The 22,710-nt window shown below is 36.4% G+C and overlaps 2 protein-coding genes across 3 annotated transcripts in view; both read right to left on the bottom strand.

The window, feature by feature from the left end:
• Window positions 1-5,363, bottom strand: part of METAP1D (methionyl aminopeptidase type 1D, mitochondrial) — a 50,762-nt gene extending 45,399 nt beyond the window's left edge. The window contains exon 1 of the mRNA XM_085584465.1: window positions 1,147-5,363. The gene's annotated coding sequence lies outside the window, so the exon portion shown is untranslated. The remainder of the gene's footprint in view (window positions 1-1,146) is intronic.
• Window positions 5,364-5,508: 145 nt separating this feature from the next.
• On the bottom strand, window positions 5,509-22,533 carry HAT1 (histone acetyltransferase 1). 2 transcript variants are annotated; one of them, XM_085584463.1, is made up of 11 exons: window positions 22,125-22,533; window positions 21,493-21,564; window positions 21,104-21,179; window positions 19,329-19,449; window positions 13,541-13,720; window positions 13,197-13,318; window positions 12,592-12,696; window positions 12,156-12,262; window positions 9,582-9,733; window positions 8,220-8,336; window positions 5,509-5,902 (listed from the first exon to the last, which is right to left on the bottom strand). In XM_085584463.1, exons 2-11 carry the CDS (start codon window positions 21,551-21,553, stop codon window positions 5,735-5,737), a joined length of 1,209 nt encoding a protein of 402 aa, XP_085440589.1. In that variant the 5' UTR covers window positions 21,554-21,564; window positions 22,125-22,533; the 3' UTR covers window positions 5,509-5,734. The 2 variants fall into 2 exon arrangements, with proteins under 2 accessions (XP_085440589.1, XP_021408093.1); XM_021552418.3 differs by having other exon boundaries at window positions 22,504-22,533.
• Between the last annotated feature and the right edge of the window lie 177 nt (window positions 22,534-22,710).

Here is a 22,710-nt window from a genome sequence, read left to right as displayed (position 1 = left end):
GGAGTGTCAGGTTGAGAGGCAGTTTTGGAGAAATTACTTTTCAGCCCAGGGTTTATTCAACACATCTGTGTGAAAGACTCTCCTTGAATAATGTTTCACATCCCATCTCACTTCGTTCTGTGCTGTGAAAGCCACCAAACACTAAATGTAGAATCTCAACATTATTTCCTCCCTAAATTGGGCAGGCTGATATTAAAATAAGCCTGTGCTAAAAAATATTAAAATTATGTGTGCTAAAGAAGACAAAGTTAGGTTTTGACATGAAAGTTTCAAAGCAGTCTGTAACAGCCTGCAAGTCAATAGAGTTGTATTTTGTGATACACAGTATCTTTTATAGAGCAATACAGAAACAAGCTTCTAGTTTAACTATAGTAGCTGAGGTTAGGCTTAGATCTTAACTTCTGAAGTTAGGCTTAGACTTTCCTATCTAAGATTGTCTTAAAAGATTATTTAGTTCTACAGCAGCTTTTGCTGATGAGACTGGTGCTGTTTGGGTCCTACTCTAATCACAAATAGGTGTTCTTTTTTTCAGCTCTGATGTTCATCTGATCCAGGTTGAGAGAGTTTGGAGCCCTGAACTTGCCCAGAAATCTCCTACATTAGTAATACAAAATATTTATAACCAGGTAAAGCTACACTAAATAAAATTTACATTACAACTTCAGGGAAAGAAAAATAACATATTTATAGGTCCTCATCATATTAAATTCATTCTAGGCAGATTTATTATTTTCTATGAAATGATGAAGTTTTAAAACATGAACACCCCATATAGCTCAGAGAAAAACCTAACTAGAGAAAAGGGAAGCATCTAAAAATAGCAACTATTGAACATGGAATATCTCCCTTATTGCCCTACCATTTAGAAACAAAAAAGGGATGTCAAGCTTTTCCCATTGATCTAGATTTTCTTTACGTTTTATCTCTTCAGCTCAAACTGTGCAACAACCACAAATGGAGCACATACCTCCTGTGTGAGCAATGTTTACAGCATTACTTGTTCTTTATTTACTGAAGAAAGAAGGTAGTGCTACTCTCAGAAAAAAAAACAGTGCACAGTACTGCTCCTGCTATATATATTTTTTGTACAGCAAAGAGGGAATTCTGAATCCTCTTCCCAAGGCTTTGTCTTCATGGTGTCATTACCTGAGATTCCTCCAGTTTGGGTGGGAGCCTCATATCTGAAATGAGCTTTGAAGAGTCAATGTAGAACATTTTTTTCCAACCTTTTCTCTCCGCCTCTGGTCTAGAGAATTAAACATATTTGAACATGGAAATATGAAAACTGTTAGATTAATTATCCTTTGTACCTAGCTTGTACCATTCTAGATCTAAAAGGAAGCTCAGATACAGCGTGTAATCTTGTTTCTTGCAATGCATATTACTGAAGGCTTTAGTGCAAGCAACAAGGAACCTGGTAAACATGCATTTGAATGAATAGCTATGAGTAGAAACTGGTAGTTGTATTATTTTTCTTTCTACATTGTAAAAAAGATAAGTAATAGGGAGACAAGCTTATTCCTACCAGTTTTAAGCCAGTATGATGGCAGATAGCATGCCCTGCCTGAGCCACGCTTGCATCTATTTGTATTGCTTTGTGTAACAGCCTTCCATTTTTACTGGCTGGACTAAATTTTTAGCCTCATAATTTTAAATATTGTCATTGGTGTGGTTACCTGCCTTTTGTAAAAGGAATATTTTAATAGAAAGAACCTAGGGTTACACTGAAATCATTCTGATAATTGGAGAAAAGAGCTAGCAGTGTAAACCAGCTGAAATTTTTAAAAATCATGAATCATGGGGGAAAATATTTCTATGACTTTAGGCTGTTTTTTTTCTTCCAGAAAATTGAAATATCTGCAATACATACTTGCTTGTGAGATGTCAATGTTAATATTTATTATGCTGTCTTTTTTTTTTCAACTTCAAGTCCAAATTATCCTAGCAAGCATGTTTCACAAAGCAGTAGCATTACAGAATAGTTTTAAATTTGAAAACTATAACTCCAGGGTTTTATATGATAGGCTTACCAATGTAACAGGTATTTCTAGTTCCAACAGTTTGATACTGAAGAAAGCAGATCAGAACTGACACCGTGAGGAAAAGTAAAATGGCAAAATATGCAACATAAGATTTTCAAGCTTTCTAGTGTCTAACAGTCATAAAATATGATCAAGGAGAAGCATAAAGAACAACAAAGTCTCAGTGAGAGACAAAAAAAGGAATTGAAAAAAATCTATATAAGCACACACAAATCCTTCATACAGACATTATGGGCTGCTTACCCTCCTGCTGCTATTGCAGAGAGAGACAATAGGTCACTCTTGAATTGCCTAAACTGCCACATAGCAGCTTTGTGTGCTGGTTCATAGGAAGCAAAGACATTTGCTGCCCAAGAAACTCCTTCAGTGACACACAGACCTTTATTCCTCCAACTACAGCAGTTGGTGTCCTTCAAATCCTGCAGATTCTGGTAGTTTGCTTTCTCAGTTCTGAAGCTATAGGTATTCTGTTGTATTTCTTGAGATTATTAGTTGTTGAACAACAAATTGTTTCCTAGTATCTGCAGTAGGTAACTTTTATGCTTCAAACTGAAAGGGAACAGTTTGACCTAGGTTTCTGAACATAAAACCCTTTTCAGAGCTTTATTTACTTCTTAGGACAAAATCTTGTATTAGCATCGTTGACAATACCTTTACATTGGAAGAAAACTTGTGTCTGTCAATTGAACTAAATTAACTATTTTACTGAATTTTTTGAAGTAGATTCACTATTGCCATGGCTGGATTTTTAAGTGATGGAAGGGCAAATCAGCACCCTGATGCCAGAAGCATCTGCAAAGAAAAACTTTATAAATACGATCCTATGTACATTCTGAATATTTGAATGTAAAAAACTCTTTAAAATGCTTTATCAGTATGTTGTGCAAAGTTTCACTTGAAATTTGAGTGAAGTGACTAAAGAATCTGAATCTGGATTTTATCAAAATGCAGAAAAAAAGTCACATAAACCTATTATTAATAAGACTGTTATTAGTGTTTGCTTTAAATTTCTGTTAGCTAGTAATAGCTGAAAAGAATAGTGCTTAAGAAACCTAGAATAGCAGATTAAGTATTTGAACAAAAATATTTTAAATCCAGGATTACTTTAGCATCATATTGTGCCCAGAATATAAGAGGGCTCCAATAGCATTCAACTTCAGCTATCCAATTCTCATGCCCCCAGCCTAGAGTGAAAGAGCTGCTACTAAGCCTCAGTGTTAATTTGTCAGCTCACAAATCCACACAATTGAACCCCTCCAGTACCTACTTGCAATTCCATACAGACAGCTGTTAGCAGCTCACCGGTGTTCTCAGCACACAGAAGTCAAACAACACCAGTTGTGTACTATAACACAAAGTATTTGTTTAAATATAGTAGGAGGTTCTTGTTCTTAGTTAATACAGAAATACAAACATTACACAAACTTACTAAACTTTTATAAATAGTTTTTATACTTCTATAAATACTTTTTAATTTCACAATATGACTCACTGAACAGCTGGCGTTGCTGCTGTGTGTACTTCTGAGACAAGCATCTTGCAGTTCACTTGTAGGTGAAGTTATCCTGTTGAAAATCATGAACAAAGTATCCAGACTGGCAAGCTAGGACTTTGTCCAGCAGCATGCTGAAATGTGGGGATTTAGTCAATTATACCACAAATGCATAGTCCCTGAAATGTTAGCTTGAACAGATGCACCCCACAAGCCTGCTGAAGGAAACTGGCATGTGCCCCCCAGTAGTGTCAGAAGAGCTGTTGTAGTTTTCTAGCTGTCCAACAAGATTATTGCCTCCTTCTCTTTGCCAAGGGAAAGCATAGTCCAGACAGTTAAGACCACTTCAGGCAAAGTCAGCAGGGCTAGTTTAATTTGCTGATGAAGATTACTTGAGATAATTGGCTTAATTTACTGTAATGGATTAGGGTGTACTCACAAGGTCTTTCCTCGCAGCAGAGCTGCAGAAGCTGTAATCTGCTGCAGTATAGAAGGATTCAATTTCTACTAGGCCTCTAGGAAGCAGTGTATTCCTATTTTTCATGCCAAGAAGTTTTGCAGTTCAAAGGCACATCCCAACATCTTAGAATGTTCCCAAGACCATACTGGAATATGAAACCACTAAAGGAACTGCAAGCACTAATTCAAACTCTTTTAACTGTGTCAACATAAAAAGAAAAAAAGATAATCTAATCTGTTATGAAAAAATGAATATGCCCGCATCACTGTGTGAGAGATTTGCTATGTGTGAATAGGAAATGAAGTTGTGATTAAGGAAAGCAATTTTGCGCTTTTTGGCTCAGTAATTTCTAAGTGGGCAAACAGCCCATTAGGTAGTGTTTCTTCTTGTCAGTCCTACAGTTTCTTCAATGGCTTAAGCTCAAGGAGTGTTATTGCAGGCTGCCCCAGAAGTATCCTGGACCTCTACACAGGAATCAAATTTAAGCACAATTCTTCAGTTCAGCTTTCCCACTTCTGATTTATCACCAAGATATGAACATGTTCAGTAAAAACCAAAACCATCCACAGAAAAAAACCGAAACCCCAAATTCCCAACTTAACCTCAGTCTTACTATTACTACCAAGGAAAGGTCTTTTAACAATTGCTACTATTGATTAATAGATTTGGATACCACAGTAGATGAAAGACGTACCATACAGCCAAGATACCCTCATCTGAATTTTAAATTTCTGAAAGTAATTTAATAGAAAATACAAAAAATCCCACAGATTTGAAACTTTTAAAAATTATTTCACTTCTTCCACACCACATCAGATAGTGGAGAACGGTCATCCTACAAGCTCCAGTTTTGAAAGCTAGACCTGAATCCCATTAGGGCCATCAAACATAGTTAATAAATTTCAATGATCCTTATTCACATTAAGTCCTCTAAAGCCTGAACTACCAGAACAGGTAACAATTTATTCCTTTGAGGGAGAACAGACAGGATATTTATGAACTAACCTCAGGTCTGAGAAGTAATGGATAGCGGAACAGAGCCAAGGAACTATATCAAGGCAGTTGCATCCTACAGATTTGCTTCTTTCACTAGTAGAAGTGTTTTTGGAGTCCTCACAAAGTCCTGGTTGGTACCCCAGTTATGAGGTTTCTCCCTGAAAATCAAAAACCTGAAAACTTGGGGGTTTGAAGAAGAATGTGCTTGAGGTATTTTAGAGGCTTAAAGAGAATGGGTCTTCAACAGTAGGATCCACTTTTAGCAAAAGGTAAAGAGTCTGCACACAGGAAACACTTGAGAGACCACAGAACCAACCTTGTCACCTGTTCATGATATTAAACCTGGACAGGCCCTACACTGTACAACAGGATCCATGGAGAACAGCCTGAGGAGGATCAAGTTAGGAGAAATTTGAGATTGCTTAGATTTATATATTAACTTGCTATTCTAGTATCTATTAAGTCTTGATCGAAACAAAAGGGTAAAAGAAAATTAATACAATTGAAATAACACTGTATCTGAGAATCTACATTTTTTATTTCATCAAGAAGTGCCCCAAAACCTAAAGTACATTTTTAAATCTACAACACAAAAATAGAAAATATTCAAAATGCACCGGAACACAAGTCACCTTTAATGTGATTAAAACGTCACATGAAATTTTTTTGCAGTTAAGTGGCAATTAAGGACGTGTTTTACAACACTGTATAGATATCTGCAAGTTTCCTGTACAAGTAGGATCCTCATGCTTGTGCAAGTCGTTCTAGGACTCTTCGGTAATCTGAAACAAGCTGTTGGAAGCTCTCTTCTAACTGTTCACGTTGCAAGTTTAGGTCTATTTGGTTCAACTGATTAGTCATCTCCTCTGGTCTTAGACACCTTCTCATCTTGGCAAGTTCTCTCTGTTTTTTCTAAGCAATCAAACAAACAGTAGTTTGAACACAGCCAATAATTATCAAGAATATGGTATTTCATTAAAATTTATTCTATTTTAGTATCTAGTTCTTTAAGATGTCCCTAATCCCAAGAGAACCAGTAACCATGTTTAACCAGTACTATATTTGTTCTGTTAAAGGCTGTTAAAGTTTCTCTATTGCCCATGAGCTAGAGAAGGGAGGAATTTTGTTCCTTAACCAAACAGATTATGTCTAACAGTACACCTACTACTGAAGATGTATGGCATGAAAAAATTGACTGTAGAAATCTGACCAGGATATTTAGTCCTCCATTAACATTAATTACACTAGCATCCCATTATGTAACTGTTCAGCCAAATAATTTCCCAATAACTGACGATCAAAATTTTAATTTTAAGCCTCCAATACACAGAAAAAGTTTCACAAACTCTTACAAATTATTCAAGTTACCAGGGACTAGTAGTAACAGCACTGAAAAGCAGTAAGATTATTCATAAGCATAAACATATTTGTACAGGAAGATGAATTGTCCTTGCTCTGTCACATGTGATTGTTACCCGTTTCTTAAAAACACCTCAAAATACTTTTTTATTTTCTTTACCCAGGTATACTTTTATGTAGGTGATACCTATTTCTGAACTATTCAGTTCTTCAGGCACTTTCATTCTTCAGTCTTCTCTAGCTTTGTAAAACCAGAATATCGTTCAACACTTAATTTAAAAAAAGGCATTATCTATGCCTGGTATCTTATCAATAAATCTTTGCAACACCTATGGAATCAATGTATTAAAACAAAATTTCATTAAACGACTCTATTTCTAACAGTCTCAAAATCAAAGTGCTTTTGTGCTCTAATTTTACGCTTATCTCTCAAAGGAGTATTTATTTTAAATCTGTGATTGATGCTGTGAGTCAGGAGGGAGGAGTGGAAATTACAGTAAACTGTAATATCCCGAAGATTCCACAGATAGGCAAAGTTCAGTTCAGGAAAAAAGATTCTGTACTTAAGTCCTGATGAGGTGTTCAAGCACATTTCTGGCCAATAATCAAGAAGCCTTTCCTTGTTGAAAGGATGTGAAAAGCAGCATAGATGTTTAAATTTTTGATTCACATTACCTCTGTGTAGTCAAAATGAGTAATATACTCAAAAACATATGATGAGCTGCCCAAATGAAAATAGAGATGAGTACCTTCTGGCCAAGCTTCTGTCAGTAGAACAACTAAAACTTTATTCTAGAATTAATTCAAAGTCTGCCTGATTAACAGGAGTGTTTGTTTCGATTATAAACATTAGCTCTGAAAAAAGAGTACCTTCTTTTAAATGCCCACTACATGTGATACTGTACCATTAGGCCATCTTTAAGTTCCAGATCCTGCTAAAGAGCAAACTCTTTGCATGTTTCAGATAACCAGTTGTTTCAATATCCACTTCCCCCCTCCAAACATACAACAAGCATATCCAGGTACACAAGATTTTGAAAACTGCTATGAGTAACATTTTACCTGGGCAGCTTCAAGAGGACAAGGGGACAAGTTGTTGCGCTGGGCAGAAAAGCATATTCAAGTAGCAAACAAAGTATAACGATTACAAAAAGCAGTGCAGCAGTGGTATTTACTACCAAAAGGGATGACATGAAGAATAAAGACATGATCAAGGAGCTATGTCTACCAGCACAATCTACTAATAAAATGCAGAGTTTGTCAGAAATGGAGAAGCCACAGTGAAACTGAAATTTCACAAGCTGCTCACCCTTTAAACTACCTTGGAGTGATGCCCTGTTAACTAATATACCAAATCTTTTCTTTCCTGTATTAATACTACTAATACAGAGAGCAACACACTCGGCTGCATCAGTCATCCCAATCTAGTCATGCCACATGCATAAAGGTCCCAGCAGCTTTAGCAACCACCTCCTTGCTAATGTAATCGAAAAATGTACCTCGTCTGCAGTGTAAGCTTTACTCTCTTCCAATTTCTGGCTTGTCTATTTAAGGTATGTTTTTAACCTCTTCAAGAAATTGACCATTTTTCCCCCTTACATCCATCTGGGCATAATGCTACTTGTAGCTAGACAGCATAAGCTTAATAGTAACCTCCTGCTGGAACTGGGCAGGAAACAGTACACAGGATCTTCAGTGCTGCTATGTAGGAATGTCCTCTGCATCTGTATATATGTCAGCTGAACACTGCATTACTAACAGTAGTTGATTGGCAGCATAATTGGCATCAACTACATTTATGGAAATTAAAGTAAAATCAAGTATAATTAGCCTTGAAATAAATATTAAATGATACTTAAGTCATATACACCTTATAGGGCCCAATCAGTCTTCTTTTAATATCCAAGCGATAGCTTCTGGACTGTTCTGCATCACCCATATTTGTTGCACGCAATCGGAGAATTTCATAAACTCGTCTTGTGTGTTGCTAATGAACAGAAAGGAGAATAAAAACCACATCTGAATAAAGAGGTCACTCAACAGAACTCCAAGTGCAGAAATACTGAAATATTAGAGTAATTCTTCATCTAATCAGAAGATGGGGCAAGGATAAATCTGTCCTATCTGGTGAGTTCAGTGAATAAACATTTTTCCTGTGACTTGAAAACCATTTTCTTCCATGCACCCAGTGTCTGATCTCTCAAGTGTTGCAGCAGCTGTAGAGGAGCTTCAAGGACTTGCTGTAAGTGAACAGCAGAAAGCTCAGAAGCCAGAGTCCAAAAACACTTCTAAGAACAAGGACTTGAACTAGAGTGACGTGAAGTAATACCAAGCAGTATCCACTTTGGATAATAAAATTATTAAAATAATAAAATTATCATAATTTTAATAATCCACATGTATCTACTGCCCTTCACAAGGCCCCCTGAAAGTTATCACTATGAAAATGAAACAATATTTACACTCTTCTATTTACTGGAGAAGAAAATTAATTAGTAAATGGAAAAAATGAAGTGCTTTTTGTATCAAGATCAGAAAGTATGACATCTGGGGAGAAAATTATGTTGCTACTATATTAGTATTAACTTGCATTTTAGACCAAGTATTTTTTTCTGAACAACACAACAAAAATAAAGTGGTTTGCTTGCAACACTACCACATGTTTATATACTGTTAAAAAAACAAATTAATTTATTCTTTCAGACTTAAAATATGGAAGGCTGCAGATGTAGTTAACTTATATAAGCTATACCATTTTCATTAACACATCTGAATATGGCTTCACAGTGCCCATCCCTCACGGTTTAAAGTCTTCAGTACACCACACTCAAATACATTTTTAATTAAACAACTCTGCTATTTCACTACCATACTCAAAAATGAGTTTAATAATTCAAGATTACCAGGAAATTTAATTGTTCAATTTAACTCTTTAGTTCTCCAAGTGTTTAGAGTTGCATTAATAAGCTGTTTGCCACTTTAGCATTCTGCATTCCCAAAGCAACACTTACTTGCACACTCTTGAAAGAGATCAAAACCATGTCAAATTCTACTACATTAGAATTTGTAAGTAAAAAAGGCATTTATCTAAATTCATGAACAATATATTTCCTGATACATCCTTAACAAGTATCAAAATAAACAAGTATGTAAATTCCATGTCTCTAAGATTAAGCTGTATTGTACTAGTTTAATAAGAGTATGTCCAACTACAACAGTAGTGATTTAATACCTTATTTATTTTCAATTTTTGTTGAGCTTCCGTTACCATTTCTTGACTGAAACCTTGCATTAACTTTGCTGGGGAAAAGCAAAGCAAATCTTGACAGAGCTTTACAAGAACAAAGTCTCTAAGCTTCACGTAGTTCTCAGATGGATCTTCAGCTAGAAAGAAAAAAAGCTTATAAGCATTATTTGTTTTCTTATCTCTGGTATGTAATTACAAAGAACTGTGGAAAACAAAAGCAGTATTCATCAGTATATAAACAACTGTACTTAATTGTAAGCACTGTTATCTAAGGTTTTGATGTTTGACAGTAGACAAACAGGTCACATTAAGAGAAGCTTCTGATATTTTGTGTACATAGTGCTGTACATACTGTAAATATGCATTATGAAACGAACTTGTTTAAACCCATTTAACTCCTTGGAAAAAGACAAGCCTTTAAACCTTTTTTCTTGTATCTTTCATCTATTTTATATTTGACAGTAGTAGAACTACTAAAACACAAAAGGGAAAATGTGGGTAAAGATTAGTGAAAATATCTTATTGTATACAAGTAAACTAGCTGAAGACATGTATTGAGCAGGAGTTAGTCTTTGTTAGCAAGGAAAAGGTACAAGAAGTCAAACGACAAGATTACCCAAAATTAAAAAGCTGAAAGGATCTATGCAAAAGTTGATAGTGATTTCAAGTTACTTTCATTTTACTTAAAAAAGAGAGCATAGCTATCAAAACTGTTGCTATAGAAAAAAACACTGAAATGGAGAACTAGCCACAGTTAAGATCAACATGAGGCCATATGGCAGAAGGAAAAATATGTACAAACATTTTTCCTTGCTTTAGACAAGCTCCCTACAAACAAGTAGCAGGGCCATGCTTCCCCTTCAACACTCTGGGAGCTGGCATAGTGGAGTTTATTGCTAACCAGCTTTCATCTCAGCTGTGTTTTCCTTTAGTTTTGAGGTACACTGTAAATAGTTAAAACCTGTAGTTTCAGGATGATTAAAAGCAAAACAAAGCTACCAAGAAGGACTGGGATAGAAGCTTTTGCCACGTGGTATATGTGGCACTGCACAACTAACAATTTATTTTTCTGGGTTGGGTTAAAATTTATTGCGCACGAGTTGTCTAATCTTGTGTGGCAAGCTTTATAGCATTTATTCTGCTAAAGAGATTGCATAAGTGCACTAAAGTAAATTGATTGCTTCTTTTGCATTCAGAGTAGTTAAAAGAAGAATGAGGTAGTTTCTGTCCAGTAAGCACTAGCAGCATACATTTTGCTTGTGTCACGATGAAAAGGTATAAGCAGAACAAAGTATTTGCTGCAAACATGAAACTCAGAAATAATTTTCATTAGTCAATTAGCTTTTTCAAAGTAATTAATTAGATCTTCATTTCCTCTTTACAGAACTTAATGAAGGCTTTATTTCACAATTTTAGATGATATTCAACTAAATACCATATTAAGTTAGTCCAAGTCCAATGTCCCCCTCAAAAAGGACAATAAATACTTCTCGAAGAGTCTTAACTTTCATAAATTGTATGCCATGTAGAATATCGCAAGCCTTCTCCTGCTTCACTCCACAAAAAAATGGACCAATGTTTTAGTGCACATTTACTGTTTGCTACAACCCTGCACTTAAGGCACTGAGCCATGAACAAGTCATAAGATTTATGCACTAGCATGTTAAGACTTTGCTCATCCTCAATTATAAAAGCTATGTAAAGGTTTGTACTATTAAAAGGAAAAATGCATGATGCACATGAGTTCCTGTTGAATGAACTAAACTATACTTTCCTAGGTTCCCACAAACTGGATTGAAATTATGAGGTCAATTATTTTGTTATGATGATCTGGCAACAACACATTATGAAAACAAATGGTCTGTTGGGTTTTAATTAGAATGGATCATTATTTATAACCAAGATGAGACTACACATAGAATTGAATGGTAAAAATATGTTTGAACTGCATTTCTTCCTATACTAGACTTGAAACCACAGGACTGATGTCATGCCTGTAGCAATTTTCCATGTTACTTTTATTATGCACCTGGATCCTTTATCTGCCATTTCCACAATCTTTTGTTTGAGGTATTTGTGCACACACATCTAATATCATGGATACCTTCAGCCAGCAATACGTGCTCCTAGAGAACGTGATCTCTACAAAATTTCTTACTATCTGTAAAATTTCAGCTTGCGCACCAATATTAAATATGCTATTTTATTTAGGTGTGTTGTGTCTCGCCTCAAGTTTGAGTTTTGGCTAATAGGGGTAAGTTGAACAAGGAATTTACAAAGCTTGATCTCTTGGCAAACTCAGCTGTGTATCTCACAATGAAATACTTAATTAGCTGGTAATCCATTCACACTAGGGATTGAATTTTCCTGGTGTGCTGTTCTCCCAGTTAAGTATCTAAGGAGCTACACCATATACACTTCTGTAAACCGGGGTACTATTAATCCTGAACTGAGCAGAAGCTAAATCTTCAAAAGGCTTTAAATTCACACAAATGAACATAAAAGTTAGCTTGTAGGCTAACAACCTGTGAAGTTCCTTCTTAAAAATGTAATACAAACCTGTTATATCAAGTACTGTAGGAGAAGACATATAGTATCTATGAACTGTTTCAAGCAGCTGAGCACCATGGCCTTCTCCTTGGAATGGCGGCAAGATCAGCATCTGGCTACAGACAAAGGAATGCATTTTCAGTTCAAATGCAAGCATTTGGAAACAATGTGAAGTCTTAAAAACAAAATTTCATTTTAGATAAGGTATGTGCAATCTTCATGTTAAAATGTAGTTTTTAACAGAATCTTAAAATTGTTAAATATTCAAAACTTGTTTGAGATTCCCTCCGCTTCAAGAAGGGAACAATGAAAAAAATCAGTGCATAGACAGCTAATAATGGGGATTTTTTTAAACAAATCAACACTATTATAAACAAGTATTGGGAACTTCAGCAGTTCCCTCTTCTGAAATAAAAGGCAAGGCACGAGTTACACCACCAATTACCTTACACGTGGCCGGGTTTTGTCTGGGTACACATAGTAATTATAGACTGTCATGTAGCCTACGGTCGCAAAGAGCGTAGCTCCATCCTTATTATACTTCTCAAATCTGCAGATAAAACAGAAAGCCAAGCAGGTCAATTACAGTTGCGCTCCCATGCAGTGTCCATTTTCTTTTCCATTCTCCAACTGAATTTTCAGTGTCAGCAAGCTACTCTGTGAGGGCCCAATGGGTACACCTGCTATGTTCTGAATGTACAATTCACTTAATTGGTGTGCAGCAACTTGGATAAATCAGACCTCTTTACAGCACTTCAGTGCACTTGCCTATTATAAAGATGAATAGGTGGCAAGTAAAAGAAAACACAGGCAAAGCTCATTTTACTGTTTAAGCCTACATTCAGGGCTCTAACGGACAACAGCATTTAATTCAGCTCTATTCTCAAGCTTTCCCAAAGCATAATGGAGGAAAACTCAAGCCTCATAAACAATGTTTTTCCTTTCCTGGGAAAAATATCATTATACTGCTCCAATAATTGGCCAGCCACAATTAAAATGCAGGCTTTGTGGAGGTAATAAGGTCCACTGTTGCTTTAGAACTGTACTTACACTAGAAAGTAGTTCCATCTTTCATCATCTACATCAATAAAGCTAGCAGTTTCAATAAACCACATCAAGAACGTCTGAAGCCTTTCATGATATTCTCGAAAGCCTGGACATGTCATGTCAGCCTAGGGAAAAAGCCAGGAGAAGTCAGGTGAAACCTATCACAGATGCAAGAGGAAAAACTATGAAAAACCTAATTAAATCACTGATATAAAAAAGTATGTTAACCATTTACAAATGGGTAAAATGATAGTATTTATACACTACAGTTGAGTTACTACAGAAGGTGCATCTCTGCAAAATAAAGTTGAATTTGGTTGCTCAAAAGTAGAAACAATTTTTTATACCTTGTATATCTGATATGTTATATCTTCACCAGCTTCCTCATTATGAATAGAATATGTGTGCAACAGCATTCCAAAGGGCTTGAAGTTGACCTCTTTCTCCAGCAGAGACACAAAGTCATCTGTGTTTGTGCAAAAACCAGGCGGAATGATTTCTCTAATTTTACTTTCCACATCATCTGCCTGAAGATTACAAAAAGGAGAAGAATCAGTGGAAAATTAGAAAAAGACAGCATTGATGTCACTGCTGTGTTTAAGAAATTAACGTATCTATATCTACCATGGCACTATATCAATGGTACTATATGAGTAATTAAAAAGCCAAAAAGGAAAGAGAAAAAATAAAAAGCAAGCATTCTTGCTGTTCATTAGTGATCTTCCAACAAGTAAAGGAGCTGCACTCATGAGATCAGAAATGTCACAACCCAGCCTCTTTAAGAATCAAAAAGCTCTTGGTTATAGCCTAAGTTCATGAACATTTTTATGCTTAGAGATTGTTATATTTGTTCAAGCTTGACTAAAAGAATTGGTAGCTATTCTGTAAGTGCAGCATGTTCAGAAGGCAAGACTTTCTAGACAGCAATTCACCAGGACTATGCTATGCTACACAGCCTTGTAGAACACAGGTTCCCAAACAAGCAGCTTACAAGAGGTATTAGGTGATGCAGAACTAAGCAGAGAAAAAGGGACAAAGACCAAAAACGGTAGCTCCCAAATAGGAAAGTGACAGCTAGCACACTCTGGCATTCTTACGGCCCCCTGCTTGAAATGCCTGTCTATAGAATCAGCTGCAAAACAGTACAAACTCAGACAACCACATCCTGCAGTCTAATAAAAGCAAGTTTTGAAAACAAAGTTTGACATAAAATAGTACAACTTATGAATACTGTCAGCAAATCTGACCTGTAGTCTAAGATACTGTGGAAGACAAAATATTCTGACACCAAAATTTAATTCAGAGATTATTCTTTTCAGATAGTGAAAGTTAGAGACTATCAGCTGAGCAGACTTCATAATCCTTTTCAGACCCCCAAAAGACCACTTGATTGAATACATTTACTACTTCTTTTTAACCATGAATATTTGATGAAGCTTCACAATAACGTATTACTGCTTCTCACCAGGCAATAAAACTTAATGAATTGGTCTCAACTTAACAAAACCATACTCCTCAATACAACCCCTAAAAGCCTGACATTACATTCAACAAAATGAGCTTACATTCAATTCAAACTTTCCTTTGGACAATGAATCCAGGTTTTTACTTAATGGAGTTTGCCTTGAGTTCAGCTGTAATGTTTGTATTGTATCTATTTCCACAAGGGCGGACACAAGAACACTTTGTGTTAACTTACTAAGCAGCTCTTTCACACCGTTTACATGCATGATGGGTATTAGTTCAAAACCAAGACTCTTGCTACTTAGCATTCAAAACAGGGAAATTAAGATGCTTAGAACAAAATACACTACAAAAGGCTAATACAACATGCTACTAATTCCTGTTCTTTCAACCATGGGCCCTTAAGCAGAAGCAATGCACCTGCAAATGAATAGCACTTTATCATTCAGTTACATTTTTAATGTGGAGAAAGATAAGACTTAGTTCAGCACAAACAAGTTTTATTCTTAATGGTTTGGTACTACCAACATTTATATTTATATTTGGAGACAGATATTAAGCAGTTAAAATACAGCTCTACAATACTTGCTGTAGGAACTCGGTAAAAACATGTGCAGTCTTTACACTCATTTCATTCTCAAAACAAAGATAATTTTTTGACACCTTCACCACTTTTCATAAACCAGTAATAGCTAAAATAAGTTTTCTTTACACTTACTGATTTAAGGGATTACACAAAATCAGCCACTTCTTCCAAATCAATGAATTACGTTAATAGAAATGCCTTTTTTAAAATTGTGAAAATGCATTGTTTACATAATTCTTATGTCTGCACTACTGACAGAGCTGTAAGAAATCACAACTATATGTAGCAATTTGCATTTTATATAGCTGAATAAGCATGCAAAAACCCAGAATTAAAATAGTATTTCCACACAACAGTACAATAAAAATGTTGAACACAGACAACATGTGGACGACATCTAAAAGAGATGAATATACAGTAGGAAGTACTATATACATGTTTCAGTAATTTTGCTTCCCCTCATATTTCTAACTTTCTTCATTAGTGGTAAGAAGGAAGCCAAACTGTGAGTTGCACAAGGCCTGTAAGGTAACACACCCATCACTGGTTACCACCAGAGAAGTCTTGTTTTCAATACAGCAGAAAGAATTAAAATATGCCAGAAGTTTAGCAAATAAAGCACTTGATGATACTTCTTGGTTCTATATGACTACAACGTATTTTCACCTATTGCCTCCTAAAAATTCTCTCCCCTTGGAATGGGGTCTGACACAAGAAAATACAGTCTTCAATTACTTTTAGGGTTAACAGAATCTCTCCTTCTTACAGAGCAAATCTCAGAATCATCAGTTTGAGCAGTCGCAGAAGTAATGCGATTTTCAGTTAATGAGACCTGAAATACTGGAATCTCAATAGATTAACCACACGAAAAATTTAATTAAAACATGGTACTTTTAAATGGAAACATCCATTACTTAGTAGGTCCTTTTCAAATACTTCTGAGGTGCCCATAATCCAAGGAGCTACCAATATGTGTTTACTGCCTTCCCCTGTGCATTTTTGATATTGGTGAAAGGTTAATTTTTTTTTATCAGAGCAAGATACTCATATCTTACCAACCAGAATGGATGCACACAAATTTCTCTTCAGAAAAACAATCCTGTTGACTACTACAGCAATGTTTAACATAGGCAAAGCAACTTACAATGTGTTACCCTGTTCTTTTAAAAAGTTTTAAAGTTCTTCTAGAAGTTTTCTATATCTTCTGATGTTTACATATTTCTACTAGAGTTTCTCACACTGTTCACATAAACAATGATTGTTTTACATTCTTCTTTGTGAGAAGAGAGAATTGATAGACTGTTAGTTTAACCAGTGTAGTTAGAGAAGTAGCAATTTGATTCTCCAATCCACTGTCACTTTTAAAATTCTATATATTGCAAGGTCAAAAATAAACTTCCTCTCTTTTCCCTCTTTTATAACTAACATAAATGTGTAAGTTATTTCATGTTGTAGTACAACAACAAAGCATGCAAAAACCTGAATTAAGCAAGCCAAGAGTTGGTAAGCTTATGGTTCATGGAAGTGCTGCCTGTAATATATTACCTTCACAATCACATAAGCTGATGACAGGAAATTTGGTATGGGCTTGTAACTACACTTGACTTGTAGTAGGACTGCTTAAGTGGGTAATGTCTCTTCATACATCACATTTGACTCTGGGTAATTTTAGTTTAGAAATTATTGTACTAATAGGCAGCCATGACATTCGCACACCATGTAGATGCTGTTTCAAAATGGATTAAAATAAAATAACTATAGAAGCATACTTGAGAGTTGAATTTCTCTAAAAATTGTATGCACATACTTCAGAGAGGATAAATGGAGCGATCAGCAGTATTGCCTAACAAGAGCACCAAATATTGAAACAATACTTTAAAATTAGCTTTTGTGTAAAGCAAATGCATACACTAGATGCAAAGCAAGACAGTTTAGTGAAATACTTTACACCTATCCCATCACAAAATGCAGAAAAAAGGAAGATACTGAACAGCTGCGAATCTCAAAGCAGCAAACAATTAAAAGGCCATTGCTATTAATATTTACACTAAAAGAAAGCAGTTTCTCCTCAGTTATTTGAAAGAATTAGCTCTATTCAAGGGATAAATTTTGTCTATTTTCACTAAATGAAGTGCCAGTTTCTGTTCAAAACATGATCATACTTTGCTGAGGCTTCTCCAGTAATATAATCTCCTTAAAGATGGACCTAAGCCATGTTAAGATGCATAAATATGACTGGACTTCTGCCTTTTGACATTTCAGGATTGTATCTTGAATGTTGAAAAAGATCTTGGAGAAAAAAAAAAGTGGTATTGGGATGAATATTTCTGTCAGTCCCTAGCAGGGATAGCAGCAACTGCTTTAGCAATAATGAAACCAAACTTAGTCTTACAGAATAAAATCACCTGCTGTTGAATCAGCTTGTATGGGTATTTGGGTACAAAATCCTCTGCTGTGAAGAACTTCGTGGAGCATTAATACCAACTTGCTTGTTAGGTAAAAGCAGAAACTGCTGTCCTTTCCTATACATCATCTATTCACTACACAAGATTATCTGTTATGTGTGGTAGATAGTCTGCATCTTAGTATAATTACCATCAAGGAGGAGAGATCAGTAAATAGTTATCTTGGAAAAATACATGTTAATATGCATTCAAATCAACATCCTGCTGTAATGACAGCTTATATTTTAATCTCTGCAAATGAGTTACCTTAGGCTGGTTAAACTGACAGCAAATACAAATACAGAAGAAGACTGACTACGAATTTTTCCTACATATGTTTAGATATAGCAATATAAGCTTATTTGACTGTACAGTACTAGTAACACTAAGGGAAGCACAGGTAAGCAACCACTTTCTTCCCCTTCAGTCAAGGCATGTAAATGCTCTGGAAAGCAAACACAAGTGCTGCTCAAGATCTTTTTTGCCCCCATCTCAGTCCCTAAAGGAATTGGAGAAATAATTCAGTATATGAAACCAGCCTTGAAAAAAGCAGCCATTTTGATTAATCAGAAAACTGCAGTGTGCATAGGGCAAGACAGACCTTGTTTAGACCTCCAGAGAAGTAAACAGGGTTTGCCATTTGTACAAAAAATAGATTAAGTAAAAAGGTGCCATGGGGCAGATTCCTGTTCTATTCTGAAATTCTAGCAGTGAAAAATTGGACAATTTGATTTTAATATGTTTACTATACAGCCAACAGCCTTTTTTTCCTTTTTTCCTTTTTCCTTCTTAAAATTGAAAGCATGACCTTTCACTCCTAAGACATATTGCTCTAGCCTATAAAGTATTTCAGATATGTCCAGGAACTTAGCCTATTTAAATGAGTATTTTCTAATACGCCTTTAAAACAAGGAAGGGCAAATCTTTAAAATCATTTTAATGAAGTCATTCTAATGTATTTCTCCTCTTCCAATAGGCCTTTCCTTGAAATTATTTAAATAAGTTCCAATAAATTTGAAAGTAGTAACTTAAATGCAGTCTGAAGTCATATTTGGAGAACATACAGACAGTGGGAAAAAGCTATTCTACAAGAACTTTATAAGCTCAGAGAACCTGCAGGAAAAAGAAGAAAGAACCAAACAAAAACCATGCAGGTAACTGTATTATCACATTCCTTTAAGAAAGATGTAAAGCATACATGATACCCATACAGAAGTTTATAATCTCTTTTCTGCCCTACTTGTTCTCCATGTTTAGAGACACAGTCAAGCATACTCTCATTAAGTTCTTACAGAAACCTCTTTTTCCTTCTCACTGATTCTCTCCATCGTTAACCCCACCACTACTAGTCCACCTCCTGGTCACAGTTAATATGGAAATACAGACTTGTCAAGTTCAAGTTTATTTTGCAGAACTGGCTTTGGCATCAACACCTCACATCTGACTGTTCTGTTTGACACAATTTTGATTGTTCTGTCATCAGGGAATGGGAAATGAAATTCAAAGCTTTGTATTAGCTTAGCAAAGTGAAGCTTTCTTTCCTTTTAATTTAAACCATGTCTAGGTGGGTAATTACTAAACCTAGAACTGAAGTAAACCTTCTCAATGTTATGTTAAAGACAGAAGCAGACCTGCACTTACCTCCACACAGTCAAACTTTTCATTGACTTTTGACGTGTATTCAATGCGGAAGAGGGTTGAGAGGTTTCCAGCAATGTAATACAAGAGGATCTTGAGTCCCTTGTAGCCAAAAGCAACTTCACTGAGAAAGGAAAAAATAACAACCAGGAACTTGATACATAACAAAACATTCACATCACAGTTGCTTCATTTCATGTGAGATTCACATAATCTTTCCCAGTAAGGTAAGGTAAGCTTCCTAATAGGAAAAGGGAATCAAACTGGATGTATACTATACAGACAGAGGTAATGCCTTACACTGCTTCTATTATTTCGCTCCTCTAGAGGAAGTACTCTGAGCTCAGTAAGGCAGTGCCTGTGTCCTTACTGTGACAGGAAAGAATACAGCTCATACTGTGTTTATGCTTTTTCAACAGCTTTAACTCATTAACAGTTATTTACATTAATTGATTGCTAATATTTATTAAAAATTATTTTGCAGTGTAGTATAATATTTTGGAGTAAACGACTGCAATCTATAATGTACAAAGCACAGATAACCAGGTGTAGCAATTTGTGAAGTTTTTGGTTGACAGTTTCTATTTAGTTATCCAATCTAACCAGAAATTAGTACCTGCAAAAAGAAGTATAGAATACAAAAGCCTTTTTTACAGTTTGAAAATACGAGCTGCCTGAACACAAATTCGATACTCTTATGAAGAATAGAGAATTTCTTTTCTGGAAAACACATGCAGAAAATAGTAATGTTCACAAAGAAACAGGCCAATTTTTTTTTGTTGTTGTTGTTGAAGCATAGCTGAAACTTTTTTTTTACTGGGATTTTTCTTTTATGGTAGTACATTCATAATTTAAAATTTGAAATGTTAAGTGCCAGAAGAATTTCCTTCTTAGCTAAATTAACAGATTGGAGAATTCTCTGATTACTAAAATTATAATTATTGTCAATGATGCTATTAGTATAACAAATTTATTACATTTAATACAGGTATTTCATTCTAATTGAAGTACTTAAGAATGCTTTCAAAAGGAAATTGAAATTAAGAAACACAACTACTTGAAGTCCACAGAAACATACAGGTGGATTCTCTTTAGGTTTGTTTCGGGGTTTTTTGTTTGTTTGTTTTGGGTTTTTTTTTAATCTATGGCCAGATTGTTGAATATCACTCTACTGAAAATAATAAATGACACTTCAGCACTAATTAATTCAGCATGCTCAAAATAAAAGAAACAATACTTTTTCACCTACACTTTAGGGAAGACTTTGATATCAGCATTCCTCTGGAGAAACTGGCTGCTCATGGCCTGAACAGGGGCATTCTTCACTGTCTGGATGGCCATGCCCAAGGAGTGGTGGGGAATGGAGTCAAATGCACCCGACAGCTGTTCCCCTGTGGTGTTCCCCAGGGCTCAGTGACAGTCCCATTTAATGTCTTATCAGTGATCTGAATGCTCCCTAAGTCAGCTGCAGTCAACACTAGGCTGGACAGGAGTGCTGAACTGCTGGACTTGGGTCACAAGTGACAGACTTGGGGAAGAACAGAGCAAAGGAGCTGGGGGTGCAGGTCGACACTCGACTGAACACGAGTGAGCCAGCGTGTGCCCAGGTGCACGAAGGCCAGAGGCGTCCTAGCCTGTGCCAGTAAATGTAGCAGCAGCACCAGGCCAGCACTTCTTATCTTGCACTCCATATTAGCAAAATGTTATGGTTTTTAATTATTTGGAAACAAATTTGTCCTTTGGGACCTATTAGTTTAAATCTGGAAACTTTTACTTACTCATCTCCAAACACTTGATGGCTGTACTCTGGATTAAATGTTGTGTTCTCATCCTCCAAATCCTCAGGAAAGCGAACTGAGAAAATAAAAAGAAGAGAGCATGACCAAGTCACCACCTTTCATCTGTTTATCCACAGAAGCCCTGCGAGCTGTTCACACACCTTTCCACTAGTCAGACAACTTTAGTTAAGAAACTATGTGAGAGTGGCATACAAATGATATCAAGGCATCCTATACAATTTGGATTCATGTTACTTGACCTATGAGTATCAAATCAGTAATCAGACTAGGACTGAGAAACTGACACAGATGTATACATGTATATATTTCACAGAAAGACACCAGAATACTTCAGTATCACTTGTATAATATTTAAAAAGTGGTATTACCTAGCTTCAGCTGAATTGCCTCATTTGTATTACACTTGTATTCAGCCAGCTTCTTCTCCATAGCAGTAAGTCCTGAAAAAAAAAAAATTTTAAGAGGTGTCCAATCTCTTTGTCATTATTACTCAAAAAATATATTAGAAAAAGGGTCATAAACCAAGAAAAAACACTTAACACTAGACCACCAAACAAGAAAGATTAAAACAGCTACAACATGCCACAACACATCAATACAGAGGATAAAGAGAGCTGTCTCACACACTCTTCTGGAATTAGAAAACATACAAGTATCTCATTTTAGTTTCTGAGAATTAAAGTCATTACTATAAAAATATTAAGTATTCTAAGTTACTACAAATTAAATATATATTTCATATGTGCTACTTATAACATGCAATACTGAATAAGAATTCAGTATAACATGTTATAAATAACACGTATCAACACACTTCAAGTGTTTGCATTAAGGCAATTTCATAAACTGCTATTAATGAACTACAGTGGCATGTACACCACCAGCAATTATTTAACCAGCACTACTCTTCCGGAACGGATGTGGAAAGAAAAACGCAAATAAATGCACTGTATTTCACGTGATTTCCAAAGCCTAATCTAGGCCAGAAGACACGTTTCACCTCAGGTATGTTCCAAATGCTTCACTAACATAACCCCCGCTTCATTTCAAAGGGCCATAAGAAAGTTCTTCTGCATTTTACTTCAGGCAGCAAACTTTAAGTAAAAACACTTTCGGGTTTTCAGCTCTTTGCCCACCGCCAGCACACTCGTGGCCACGGACACACGCTCTGGTCTAACACTACCAGACCGTGGGGGCCATAAGCCCGCAGACACACAGGAGCAGGACCATGGCAGTCAGGCGGCAGAGAGGCAGAGGGGCTCCCCTCCTTCACAGCCTGTTCCCGTCCGCCCGCATCCGGCGGCTCCGAGCTTAAGCTCTCCTGCCCGTGCCGGCGAGGCTGGGACCGGCCCCGCTGCCGCTCCCGGGCCGGGACTCACCCGCCATGGCCGAGCCCCGCGCCGCGACTCAACCCGCGCGCCCGCCCGCCGGAAATGAGGGCGCGCGCAGGCGCTTCCGCTTCCGCCCGCCGAAACCCGGCGTGGAGCCAATAGCTGCCCCGCGCGGCGCGCGCAGCCTGCGCGCATGCCCGGCACCGCCTCGAGCCTCGCGCTGGCTCGCGTGACCGGCCCCGCCCCGCCCCGCCC

The sequence above is a fragment of the Lonchura striata genome, chromosome 7 (assembly GCF_050655825.1).
Source record: "Lonchura striata isolate lonStrDom1 chromosome 7, ASM5065582v1, whole genome shotgun sequence".
Taxonomy (NCBI): Eukaryota; Metazoa; Chordata; class Aves; order Passeriformes; family Estrildidae; genus Lonchura; species Lonchura striata.
The sequence above is the reverse complement of the archived record's forward strand: the minus strand, read 5'-3'. Positions and strand labels throughout refer to the sequence as shown.

What these genes read in the sequence shown, in the direction of transcription:
- HAT1 (XM_021552418.3), bottom strand. An exon ending in AAAAGTTTGACTGTGTGGAG is followed by an intron (nt 13,721 to 19,328) that starts GTAAGTGCAGGT and finishes TGTAATCTTCAG; the next exon opens with GCAGATGATGTGGAAAGTAA. An exon ending in TACAGTACTTGATATAACAG is followed by an intron (nt 9,734 to 12,155) that starts GTTTGTATTACA and finishes TTTTCTTTCTAG; the next exon opens with CTGAAGATCCATCTGAGAAC.